The sequence below is a fragment of the Pinus tabuliformis genome, chromosome 5_2, assembly GCF_031772625.1.
Source record: "Pinus tabuliformis cultivar Carrire ecotype Pingquan chromosome 5_2, CPIR1, whole genome shotgun sequence".
NCBI classification, from domain to species: Eukaryota; Viridiplantae; Streptophyta; class Pinopsida; order Pinales; family Pinaceae; genus Pinus; species Pinus tabuliformis.
Genome location: NC_142306.1, coordinates 511,838,876 through 511,853,284, shown reverse-complemented (window position 1 = coordinate 511,853,284; position 14,409 = coordinate 511,838,876). Strand labels below are relative to the sequence as shown.

Below are 14,409 nucleotides of genomic sequence, written 5' to 3'. Positions count from 1 at the left end.
TCAGTGGAGATATACCGTAGCTGAAACACTCCATCCTGCACCTACTTTCAAATGTAGTGATACTTGTTATTTATGTGTTTTTGGCTTTCCATGAAACACAGGGTCTTCAGAGAACCTTATACCGCTGCCGTTGTCACAATGTATCACTGTAGGGTCCATTGGTCCTTCAAAGAAGTCTGACAACAACTTCCTCAACCAAACAATTTCTCTGCTTACTTCACATACTCCAATATATTCAGCCTAAACACTACCCAAAGCAACCGATTCTTGCTTTCTGCTCATCCAGGAGACCATGGAGGATCCCAAACTAAAACATCCTCCAGTAGTGCTTCTTCCATCTAGCTCACTGCCTCCCCAGTTAGAATCTATATATCCAATCAAGTGGACATCATTCCTCTTATCATACTTCAGGCAATAGTGGATTGTTCCTTGTAGATATCTCAGTATATGCTTGGATGCTATCCAATGATCATGATTAGGCTCTCTGTGGAATTGATTGAGGACATTCACTGCAAAACAAATGTCTGGTCGAGTATTTACCAAGTACATCAGCGAGCCAATCAATTGTCTATACCTGGTCAGATCCACTGGGCTTGATTCAAAACTTCTTAGCCTCTTCAAGTTTGTGATCATGGGAGTTGTCATAGGTTTGCAATCCATCATGTCAAACCTCTTCAGCATCTTAATCACATACTTTCCTTGACCTATATAAATCTCATCAGGTCCCCAACAAACTTCCAGTCCCAAATAATAGTGCATCAACCCTAGATCCTTCATGTCGAATTCTATGGCTAGTTGTTTTTGGCACTCTTGAATACAACCTTCCACACATGTCATGAGAAGATCATCCACATACAAAAGAATGATAACCTTGATATAGAGATTTAGATCAACATAGTTCTTCGAGAAGACTAATCTTTGTAGGTATGCATCTATCCTCGCATACCATGCCCTTGGTGTTTGCTTAAGGCCATACAATGCCACCTTGAACTTGCAAACACAAGTCTCCTTATCTTTGACTTCAAATCCCAAGGGTTGTTCTATATAGACTTCTTGATCAATAATGCCATTCAGGAATGCAGTCTTGACATCCATTTGATGGATGTTCCATCCCATCGATGCTGCCAAAGAGACCAGTGAGCATATAGTTGTATACCTTACTGTAGGTGCAAATGTCTCTTCATAATTGATGCCTTCCTGTTGAGAGAAGCCCTTAGCCACAAATTGTTTAAATTTTGATGTTCTATGCTGTTACAATCACTTAAATCTAAAGCTTTTTTATGCTGCAAAATAAGTTAAGTAATTGTAGATAGAACATAAGCTATATAAACCATATGCACAATGGAAGATAGTCAAGAACTCATTGAGACACATAGAATTTATGCCAATGACCAGGGAAAAACCCACAAGGGGAAAACTCAACCAGATTCTTCTTCTATTAGAAATCAATTTTTCAACAGAGATACAAAGTACAATGAGAGAATGAAGAAGCTCACCCAAATATGAAGAAGATCTCTGATTGCAGTAGTTGATGCAAACACTGAATCACTTTGGCTCTCCAAGATCTACTCTTGCTCTTCAAGACTCTTTTCTCTCTCTCTCAATCTTCCTCTAGACTGTCCAACTCTGTCTTTCTTAAGTTAGAATTCTCCTCTCACAGGCACAAGTAAGTGTGTCAAATGAGGATGATAGGCACAAATATATAGGAAGAGCGAGGAGGTCGAATTCATGAGGGAGTAACTCCTATGACTTGGGGAGGAGTTACATATGCCAAAATAGGAGTGTAACTTATGCCATAAAGGAGAGGAGTGTAACTTATGCATTTAGGAGAGAAGTGCAACTTACGCATTAAAGAGGTGTAAGAGGAATCTTTTTATGATGAGTCATTAAAGTGTGTAAGAGAGTGTAAAAGGTGTGTAAGAGCATTAAAGAGAGAGAGGAATGAATCCATTAAGAGAGAGAGAGAGTAACATATGCATTAATTGAGGGGAGGTACATATAACATGATTGAGAGCTTAAATTTCTTTTTAACAATAATATAATAATATCATAAAGAGGATAATAGTAATAATAATATTGATGATTAAGTTAAAAATTAAACAATTGAGATTGATTAAGGACAAGTTAAGTGAATTTCTTTAGTGGACAAACCGAAATTAAATTCCTAAAATTTACCAAAATTTAACTGTTGCAATTTAAAGAAGAATTTATCAATTTAATTCACAAATACATACTTGGCTTCCGTGTTTGAAGTTGATCCTGAGTTCTTATAGCACCAAAATTTCTCTCGTTACCAAAATGGCCAAAACCTCCCTGCCAAACTGGGCACAATCTCAGTACCCAACTCTAGAGTACTTCAAAATGGAAGCACTTTGGCCCCTGTGCCCAAAACTTCAAGAACAATGAACGCTGACTCTTCCACTTTGTCCTCTCTATCTAAGGCTTCCTCGAAATTTCCTTCATTGTTTGTGAAATACTCCCAAAACTCCTTCCTTTCTCAAATACCTCCATCGATCCCCTTATAATCCCAAGGTTCCTTCCTTCCTCTGCAACCTCTCCACCACCCTCCATCCCTTCACTGCCCTGTCATTAACTTTTCCTGAAATTTTCAAGTAGTGACTGCCTTTTGACACAGTAGCATCATTGTTGGAGGTTGTTGCCTTTATTTTACGATAGGTCTTTTATGAGTTATTTTTATTACTTGATGTATAACATACATATGTAGTCCCTTTTATTATACTATATTTTTCTTTGTTGTATATAATATGTTTCATATATACCATTCCTTTTAATTTGAATATATGTTTGATATATTATATTGATTTATGTTAATAATAAGAGCAATTAAGTATTCAAATTATAAGCATTTAATCTATTCAAAGTTAATAAAGAGATATTTACTATATATATTTTGGAGTGTTATGTTTAGGGTAAGATTTCCTTTCTTAATTGTTAGGTATTTAATCTAGTATTTTAATAATTAATTCGTTTATCCTTTCTTTAGACATATTTTATAACCAATTAGTAAGTTTACTAATGCAATGTATGCATATGTAGCTATCATATGCATGCCTTGTATGCACACTAATACTCCTTTTCTGGTCATAGTTCGTGGCGGGGCCATTACATACACCCCTCCTTGAGAAAAATTCTTCCCGAAGTTAGTGTTTATATACTATATCAGTAATTATTTTTAGTGTTAATTAGATTCATGAAAGGATTGTGTCCTATGAAATCCAAGGAGTGGCAGTTACACTATTTCTCTTATTAATGACATTATCTTGTGATGTTTTTCATTATTATTATTTGTTCTTTTGAATTATCTTTTCTTATCATCAAGACGAATGCCAAGCAACAAGTAAAAGAGAATGCAAGATGTAGGCACGCTGCAAGGGAAAAACCCCACTCTAGGAGAAAACCCAATCAAAGTTCTTCCTTCAGTAGATTCAAGATGAGACGACCAAGACCCTTACAACTTAGACTTGAGACTACCTCTATCAAGTCATCCTCCTTTCACTGTGTTTGCATATGAAGATCTATGTCACACTGTAATAGTACTGAGATCTCATAACATTGAAACTTCATTTCTGTGGTGGACTGAGACCTTCTTATTGCAAACCTTCTCATTGTTGTGGCACCAAATCCTTGTCACTGAGGTTACACCGAGACAAAGATTGCACCGAGACTGTGTTATAGTAGTATTAAAATTGTGATAACACCTTACTGTGATAGCATTATCTTACTGTAATAGCACCAAGAGTATGCCTGTACCCCATCTGAGCTTCTCACTGTAATTACACCGAGACCTGAGATAACATGGCATCGAAATCCTTTATTAAGATTGCATTGAGACTGTGGCATTGTGGTGAGACTTCATCCTTGCGTTTGCAGCGAAATATGATAGCACTGAAATTGTGATAGCAGTGAGACTTTAATGGCAACGAAATTGTAATAGCCTAAAAACTGTGGTCATTGTAATTTCCGCACCTGTCTTGAATGAGATTATCTTTGTGATTTAACCCGAGCTACTGTAGTTGGATTCTTGTTTATAATGTGAGGGCATTTTAACATTTGTATTTTGATCATTTATTGGTTTACAACTTTAGTAGTCATGCCCTGCCTCAGCAGAGTCCCCAAGTTATTCGAAAACCTTCCTAATCTCTTTTGTTCCCATCCTATCCGTCCGCTACTGGAATATGCCAAGGCATCAACTATACTGGTCTAACCATTTATAAACCTCAAGGGTGACACAATTGACTATATCAACTTAATTCCCCAGTACGCATCCGACAATCATCATCACACGTTTAGGGGAGCGTGACTCACACTGTCCTCCCATGACTCCAGACTTTGGAGGATAAACGGTGGGGAACACCTCCACCCCTCCTAGTAGGACTGGGGTCAATACCTTATCAACACCTTATCATGGAATTTCATTAAGCCTCAATTGTTCTTGGAGTTTTGTCATCACATGGTTGGTTTGGTAATGATACTATCTGCAATGTAAACACTTGTCCACACATTATAACATATGCATCAATATATTCAAAACTAAATGTATTCAGATAACAATTTCTATGCATTCCCAATATGCTGCGATATATGATATTGATCTTTGAGTTCATATAACATACTTGGCTATGTCTAGCCAATATATCTGTAAGTTCGTTTTCACATTAAGTAGTCAAATGTAGTTATTCTTTTATTTCCATTTCATCAATCAGGTTGATATGCAAAATAAAAATAAAATTTATGGATATCCCATCCATAACATAATTCATAATTCAGATTTCGTAGCAAATTTAAGCAAATACTAGACTTCATATTGGTATCCATATTCCAACAATATTAATTAAATCACATATTCCATATTGGTATCCATGTACCAGCAGAGTTAAACAATTATCATATTTCTTATTGGTATCCATGTACCAACAAAGTTTAAATAAAATTCATTTTTACATGTAATAGTTCAAAATGATAGTCTTAAGTATCTAACTAAAATAAAGTATTCATATACAAAATAAGGTTTTACGTTCGTCAAAATCAACACAAGTTGGGGTATCTTCGACATATGGTCTAAGTATCTTCCCAGATAGCCGATCTAGGGCTATACTTGTCCCACTGGACCTTAACTTGGTCTACCAAGCGGTCCCTGAGCTGTTGAACCTTACGTTCCAGTTTACATAATGGTTCGACCGAAATGGTTCCCTCGTCCAATATCTACAGTTCCTTCCATTTAAGGTTATGAGATTTGTCAGCTATTTAATGTCTTAAAGTACTTTTAGATATGTAATTTGCTTGGAAAGTGTTCCCTAAGGGTTGTAATCTGTTGGCATTGAAGAACACTTATTTTGTATTGATTGTTTTGGGCTACCTGGTGAATTGGGTTGAACAAAAGTGAAATAATAGCTGCTGTAATTTAATATTTCAGATTCATCCCTAAGGTTGAAAGCTCACACAGGAAACAGATATGGGTAATATCAAGATTAAGATGAATTTTCAGTATTTGCATTAATTGCCTGATTATTGAAATTTGTGCATGATTGTTGGGAAATTGGGTAGTCCCAACCATTGAACAAACTCCCCACTCTTTAGAAAGTTCTTTAAGATAAAAGATATCGCTTTATGTATATATATATTCTGAAAGTGGCTCCTTTAAACTCAAGAGAAGCAGTGCAATTGGGCTGAAGAGGTTAAGCACCAGAAGTGTGCTGTTTGGATGAGTGAGATGGCCCTTTAGTGGGTGAACATCACAAGGACTTTCTTTTGGCTTAAGCCTTTATGAGAGGGGGTATGATTCTGTCAAATTTCACACAGGACTTGCTCCTAGCCCCAATGTCTTATTCATGCTTTCAATGGAATTAAACTTTGATAGGTGACCTAACACGTTGTCTTCTTTACTGCTGAACTGCAATCCCATTGACATGCTTTATAATCAAACGCTTAAAATTAAATCCATTCCCGTTTTGTTACAATGACACCTTTAAAGGGTAAATACATTTTTACATATAACTTATACAAGGGTATATGTAAAGGTGTTAAAATTTGTCAGTATAATCATCCATATATTTGCACCTCTTATATCTTTTTCATCCTTTAATTATTTGCTTTCCAATTATATCTTTTCTATCTTAATAGGTTCTCCTATTATATGCCTGAATGATGCTGGTTGGGGTATCACTTTGTGTCTTTCTCCACAGGTTGCCATAGGCGGCATAATAGAAAATGATCCTCAGTTTCTTTTTTCCATAGAAAATTTCACAAGGTTTTGCATTTCATTCAAGTCTTTTTTGTCAAACCTCATCAGAAGGAAGTTGATGAGTGCTTGTTATAAATTGCAGGATTGTTTTGGTATGTTGACTTTAAAGTATGGCTGAGATTTATGGTCTTTTTCCTTGCTAAGCATTTTCTATCTATATTTGTTGGACTTAATTGTTTTGCTCCTTGGATTGTTTCTCATTTTGTACAACAAATGGAAGATCTAGTTTTTTTTTCCTTGTAGATAGGCCTTTAACTCTTCTAGACACACTTCCTTCACTACTAATCACTACATCCATTAAATGCTTTGTTTGATTTACATGCCTTCCCTTTAAAATGTTCCGTAAGTGCTTTCATTATTTGTTCTCATTCACGTTTCTTACACTTTGACCGAGCCTGAGCCTTGAGGAGACTTCTTATTGTCCACTTGTAATGGATATGTGCCTAGCTTGACCAATTCCTATGATGTGCTTACTTCCTCATTTTATTTCACTGAGATTGAGCTCATCCATACTTCACCTCCACGATGAAGAACTTGTGTAACAAAGAGACCAAATAGTGTACAGTGCATTGTAGTCCCAAAGATCTGTTTGTTTACTCTCGCTTTGAAAAGAAAACAGAGCTTTCCACCTTTTTGATGAAGTCTTTTCATTCTGTGATCATTCCAACTTAGCTCGGTTGTAAGGACACAAGATGTTTAAGAAATTAAGGATGTTGTTTAGAGAATAGAGGATTGCTGCTCAATGATTGAGAAGTTAGGGAAGTTCAATAGATGTTCCTTCCTTGTTGGCAATACGAGTGTAGGTAAAGATCAAACTGAAGTAAAAGATGTAGCATTTTTCTGGAACGAGTACGTTGTTGGCACCCTTTTGTGTCTTAGCTCCAGTGAGATTCAGTTTAAGCATTTGATCTACTTGAGATCCCATCTTGTTAGCTATTGTATTCAAAACTTCAAGCCATTTGCTAGGTGGTTGGTACTATTGACTTAGCCTTATCTCTTTCACTATGCAGATTTCATGGGTCATATCTGGAGTATGTTTCCTCCAAACTATAACTTCTCAATTATGCTGAGAAAAAGTACAAAAATGATCCAAGAAAGATGCAGGGCTAGTAACATTTTTTAAAAGTGATTCATGGAAGTTAATATTGGTGATGCAGACATTGGCACAATTCAAGTAGAAAATGAGACTTTGAAGATAAAGAAATACGTGTTTAGAAATATATTTCAAATGAATAATGGCATGGGCTTATATGTTTTTTTTTTTTCATTATAAGCAGCATTCTTCTTTTTGAATCCTGGCTTTGTGCACTGATCATGTAGCGAGTGAGCATTGGAATTCTTTATTGATGCAAGGATGGCTTAATGAGAATGACAATTCAAATAAGGATTTGACTTAATTCAAATAGTAATGACTTGATTATTTATTATTAGAATGGTATGGGTCCAATAATGATTGTGATTTTTCATTACAATTGTTTTTAGGTCTTAAATCTATGATTCTGTTTCATTTTGATAAATAATATTGTTCTTTACCCTTTCTTTGCTTAACTTATAGTCTTGTGAATCATAATGATGCATATCTTTTATCAAATTTATTCAGCTCAGAATGCTGTCGACCTTTTGGTGTCTGTCAGTCAGAAGCTACAAACCAGGATCCCATAACCTCCAAATTTAATGTTTTAAGTTTTAACTTACTTTGCGGCTCAAAATTGTAAATCGGTTTCATATTCTGTCAAATCTATTTTCTCTGAGAGAACAAAGAGAAATAAGATCCCATAACCTCCAAATTTAATGTTTTAAGTTTTAACTTACTTTGCGGCTCAAAATTGTAAATCAGTTTCATATTCTGTCAAATCTATTTTCTCATAGAGAACAAAGAGAAATAAATATCTGAAAGTTTGTTTCTAAATTACTTGATGTGCTTGATAAACAACATATCCACTTATGTGCAGAGGAGCTCTCGGGCAGCCACGGCTACTGGTACCAGTGGTCTTAGTGATGATGTATAACCGTTGGAATGGGTAAGTAGAATCAGATAAATTAATTTTTTGTATTGTGGTTTATGTCCATTCTGAATTTCTGGTTTTACATACATATGGTTGATGGAGTTACTTTCAGTCCTAGAAAAGTTGTATCAAGCAGGTTAGAGCAAGTCCAATAGTAAATGCTTAAAAGCTTCATTTTAATGGTAAATCTGATTTTGCACAAGTGTAACACGATGTTGTACCTCTCCTTAATTCTATAAATTCAAGGTGGTTTTGTTCTTCATCAATTATTCTTCTTTGAATCACGATATATGTTGGACAAATTTTCTTGTGAGGTGGTGTCACATATAATTTATGTGTGCCCAAATATTATCATAGAATATCTAAGATAAAATAATGTATTGATATGATATGAGAGCATGCTTTTATAGTGGGAGGCCAAGAGTATAAATATGTGTTGTCAGGGTTTAAACTTTAAACACTGAGGGGTGATGCCTCTTGGAATAGGCTGGCTTTTTAAATGTACTCCATTAATTTAATGATACTGTTTATTATTATTATTATTATGTTTAGGGAAAACCCCTTGGGATATGCCCCATCCTTGTAAGATCTGGATGGAGGGTGGTTCAACCACCAGTCATAATAGTAGCTGGTAACATAGTGGGAAAACCACTAGGGATCTCACAACTAAGGCTGCCTTGAACAATGTGTTGAACGATTGAGCTAACCTACTATGCCAGTGAGATTGTATTAATTATAAAGATATATGGATGTGTATATTACATGTTGTCTCGATTTAAAGTTGCTTTGTACTGGAACATTCTCGAAAGGAGATGCTACAAATGATTTTTTCTTCTTAGAATGTCTTCGTTGGGTTTTTTGTATTTGGTGTTGGAGGGTTGCCCGGGTTCTTGATTTGGGTTTGACTGTTAACAAGGTTTTCTTGTAGCATAAACATAATGTTTTGAAGTTTTTCTATTTGGCTTCTTAGATGATGTGTGTATGTTGGCATTTCATTACAACTTATTCTTTAGTTTTTGTGAAGTGCTTTTATTGTAGGGTGGAATTTCAAAAGCATATAACTTATAATTTTTTGCTTTCCAATTAAATTCCATGAACTATTCTTGGAGGTTGGGTGGCATAAGTACCTAACTATATCAGCCATTCTACACCTAATTCCCTATCCATCTGATATAGTGGTAGAGAATAGAATTCTCTGTGGTTCAAAGATTTGTATTTGGACATAAACCTTATGGAATCTTCTTCCTCCTGGGATTGTAACACTGAGAACTTTGGTAGGGTATACAAAGAGGTTTTAGTTATTTGGTGATATTGACATATACAAAGTTATGTGCACTTTTGAAATCTATTTAAGTATTATGACATTTCTATTTTAAATGAATTCTTTGATTTCTAGGGTCCTTGGTTGCAATCTTCTTATGATTGCATGTTAAATTATGGTATGTTCTATGCTTAGAGCAATTTACTTCAATTCTTCTTATTAGCCCAATGTCAATTCTCAGTATAGCAATCACATTAACATATAAGTAAAACGCTGATAGAACATAAATAAAATTGACAGAAAACAAGCCAAGACAAGAGACACAAGATGTGGCGGCTAGCCAGGGACAAACCCCAATGCAGGGAGACCCTTTAATCAATTCTTCTATAGTCTTCAATAATTCAGCAGAAAGAGAGAGAGAGTACAATATCACAAATCTGTGATTTATAACAGCAGCAGCATAAATCAAATCAGCAAGGTCAAAGCTTGTCAAACAGCTCGCCAATGACCTTAAGATATCCTAAGAGAACTAGGCCTCCAACAGTGAGTAAGTGCAGCCCAAAACAGTCCAAGTAAGAGGGACAAATTAGCAATGAAAGCTACAGCAAACTGGAGCCAGCCCTAACCAGTCAATGCTGTCCCAAATCAGCCCTCCAAAAGTCAACGCAGCACTTCGTCTAGCCTAGGAGAGGCTGCCCATGTAAAGCCGCAGTCAAAGAGGGTAAGGCGCTGGTCAAAGCAGCCCTAAATCACCCCAAACAGATGGCTGTACCCTCCTGCATCCTCGCTGCCCTAATCTGCGTCCTCACAATGATGCCCTAGAGATCTGCGTCCTTCTTCAAAGCTGCCCAAGAGATCTGCGTCCTCCTTCCTTGTGTATACCCAAGAGACAAGGAAGAGATGAGAGGATGAGAGTGAGTGAAATGAGACACAATGTCTCCTCCTTTTATATGCAACGTTGAGGTTAGTTGGGGGTGTGCAACACAACTTAACTTGCTGGCCGACCTTGACAAATTGTCAAGAAATACAAATAAATTCATATCTCCATGAATACATGTCGGAATCGGATGATCGTTAGATCAATCCTACACCTCTCAACGAGAGGAATCCAAGAAAAATATCAGCTGCCATAAATAAGATGAGCCACATGGAGTTTGGCCCTAGTTGCTAATTTCAACACTCCCTCTCAACTAGGGAGAACTCCATTTGCTAATCCATTTGTCTGTCAGTACCATCTCTGCCATCAAATGCATTGCCCTACACTGCTCGGCTTTGCTCTGCTCTGCTCTGCTGAACTATGAAGAAGAAGAAATGATCGAGAACGTATCATACCATCCTCTACTGGCCTGAAGTCAGTCCCAGATAAAAGAGAGTGCCCAATAGTGCTCTTACTAACCCGAAGTCAGTCCCAATGAAGAGAGTGTGTCATACCACTCTTATTGATCCCAGATCAGTTCCAAAGGAGAGTTATTGACCCGAAGTCAGTTCCAATTGGTCTCAGATCAATGTCATCCTAGCATAGGGAGTATGGTAGATACACGATGCGTCCATCAATACTACTATGGTCCCTATCCTCATTTCCCTACTCATTGGCCAGATGAGAGGTACTTCCCATGAGTCCTGGACTGCATGGGTAGGATATCTTGGCAGGAGAAGGATGAACCACTGATCCTACCTACATGTCGCCACGGGGTATCACAGAGGAAGGCTGAACCATTCAAACTTTACACAACGCACCATTAGGGGAGGGTGAGTCACCTTATCGTCGCTCGTCGCTCCAAGAAGTACCCAAAGCCCCCCGAAGCTCCTAGAGTTCAATGTATGCATCATAAAGGACCCTCATAAGAGGGTCTCTCAATGACTCCTGGTCGTTCTTGGAAAGTCAAGAACTTGACCTTTCCCAGGGGCTTTGTCAGAATGTCGACGACTTGTTCATCTGTCCCAATATGATGGAACCTTATTGCTCCTTGTTGTACCATATCTCGGATAAAGTGGTACTTTATATCGATGTGTTTGGAGCGATCATGAAATACGAGATTCTATGATAAACGAATCCCACTCTAGTTATCGCATAGGATTACGGTAGTATCCAACGTATGTCCAAACAGCGCACTGAAGAGCTTCCTCAACCAGACAGCCTCACATGAGGCCATACTCACAGTAATGTACTCTGCCTCAGTGGTGCTCAAAGCCACCGACTTTTGCTTCCTGCTCATCCAGGAGATCGAGGCAAAACCCACAGAGAAACAACACTCGGAAGTGCTCTTTCGGTCCACCACATTGCCTGCCCAATCAACATCAGAATATCCATGTAGCCTCACATCTTCGGCAGTGTATCTCAACCCATGAGTGATTGTGCCCCGAAGATATCTCAGAAGATTCTTGGCACCAATCCAATGTGAGTGATGAGGCTCAACCATATATTGGCTCAACGTGTTGACTGCAAAACATATATCCGGATGGGAGTTCACCAAGAACATTAATGCTTCTATGAGTTGATGATACTCAGAAGCATTTCCCAAAGCAGGTTCGACAACACTACCGCATAACTTCTTGAAGTTAAGCTCCATTGGGGTAGTCACGGGCTTGCAGTCCACCATACCAAATCTCTCCAATATCTTCACGACGTATTTTCCTTGAGATAGGAAAATCTCTCCTGGCTTTTTCAAGACCTCCAACCCTAGGAAATAGTGCATCAGTCCTTGGACCTTCATCTCAAATTTGGAAGCCAACAGCCTCTTACATTTGTGAATGAGAGGGCCTGCACCTGTCAGGAAGAGGTCGTCAACATACAACACCACTATGAGAGGCTTATCATCCTCAACCTTAAAGTAAAGGTTTGGATCGGCTTCACTCCTACTGAATCCCAGCTTCATCAAGTAGCTATTGATCCTCTCATACCAAGCTGTGGGTGCTTGCTTCAGCCCATAGAGAGCTTTCTTCAACCTACATATGTGAGATTCCCGATTATGAATCTCAAATCCCTCGGGTTGTTCCACATAGACTTCCTCTTTAATAGAACCATGCAAGAACACAGTCTTGACATCCATCTAATATAGGTTCCATCCTTGCGAAACAACAAGGGCTATGATCGAGCGGATGGTGGTGTATCGGGCAACAGGTGCAAATATCTCGTCATAATCTACACCTTCCTTTTGAGAGAAGCCTTGAGCAACAAAGCGAGCCTTATATTTTTCAACACTCCAATCAGCTCCATGCTTTATTTTGTAAAGCCACTTCGAGGTGACAACTGTTTTGTCTTGGGGTCTAGGGACCACATCCCAAACATCATTCTTCATGATGGACTCGTATTCCTCATTCATAGCATCCTTCCATACTTGATGCTTCACAGCTTCTTCGAACGGTGAAGGCTCATTGAATTATGGTGCTCATAATGGTCAAGTATCCCTGATACTTGGTCGGCTTCTTACTTTCACGGAAGGTTCCTCTGGGTGCAATATGTCCTTCAACATCATCAAGTGTCCCCCTAAGCCATGAGGGCCTCTTCCTAGAAGAGGAAGGCTCTTGTGGAGGGGGATCAATAGGATCCATAGGTTATTCCAAATCGGGCATCATTTCATCTTCCTTTTCATCCAGCTTCCTGGTGTCAGGTTTTTAGTTTTCCTTAGAATTGGAAGATTGTCAATCTTACTAAGAGCCATATCTTCGTCAAAGTTGACATCATGACTAATTTCGACTTCCCTTTGACCATCCACATAGATTCTATAGCCCTTAGAATTTTCACTATGGCCCACAAAGATTCCCTTCTTTCCACAGGCACCCAATTTGTTCCTTTTTCTCTTTCGACACATGAAAATATACGGGACTTCCAAAAATTCTAAAATGAGAGACATTAGGTTTCTTACTAGTGATCATCTCTTCGGGAGTCTTGGAATCCAATGCTTGATGAGGACATCGGTTTTGAACATATACGGTGGTATTCGCAGCTTCGGCCCATAGAAACTTCGAAAGTCTTTGATCATGGAGCATGGCATGAACAACTTCCACAATCGTACGATTCTTCCTTTCCGCCACACCATTCTGCTCAGGAGTGTATGGTGTTGTGGTCTCCCTCTTAATGCTAGACTCTTTGCAAAAGTCATGGAACTCAATGGATTCATACTCGGTCCTACTATCAGTCCTTAAGATCTTGATCCTCTTCTCGGTTTGATTCTCGATCAAGGCTTTGAAGTGACGGAACCAAGAGAACACTTCATCCTTCTTTTTCAAGAAGTATATCCAAGTGTTGCGAGAATACTCATCTGTAAAAGTGAGATAATATAAATATCCTCCCAAAGAGTTCACGGGCATCATACCAAATATGTCAGAGTGAACCAACTGCAAAATGCCGGAGGTCTTGCTATGGCTTGAGGGAAATGGTCCCCTTTTGAGCTTTCCTTCGGCACATCCCAAACGTACACCTTCATGCTCTATTTTGAACTCGGGCATCCTTGTCACCATTTGTCTCACATGGTAGAGCCTTATAATGAAGGTGGGCAAACTTCCGGTGCCATAGTTCGGACTGGAGAGATGTGTCGCAAGACATGACTCCCAACGAACTTCCTCCAACTTGATATAAAGAGTCAACTCGAAACCCAAGAGTGAAAGCATCTTTAAAATTCTTTTTCCACACACGTACCTTGCCATCGATGAAGGCCACCTTGTAGCCTTTGTCTTCCATTGCCAAAATGGACACCAGGTTCTTCTTGAGATCAGGTACATATAGGACTTCTTGCAAATGAATTGTGTTACCTTGATTTAATTGAAGAGTTCCATTCCCTACACCCTTTATGGGATAGGTGGAATTGTCTCCAAGAATAATCTCCAAGTTTGTCTCCTTCTCTATCAGATTAGAGAGAGCTTCCTTGTAACCAGTGAAG

General features: G+C 38.2%; 1 protein-coding gene across 1 annotated transcript in view; it reads left to right on the top strand.

Moving 5' to 3' along the window:
- The window catches only part of LOC149159930 (protein CONSERVED ONLY IN THE GREEN LINEAGE 160, chloroplastic-like), a 302,860-nt gene that overhangs the window by 223,681 nt on the left and 64,770 nt on the right, over window positions 1-14,409 (top strand). Inside the window, exon 8 of the mRNA XM_089436593.1 lies at window positions 8,215-8,283. Coding sequence (XP_089292719.1) covers window positions 8,215-8,283 — 69 coding nt within the window. The remainder of the gene's footprint in view (window positions 1-8,214; window positions 8,284-14,409) is intronic.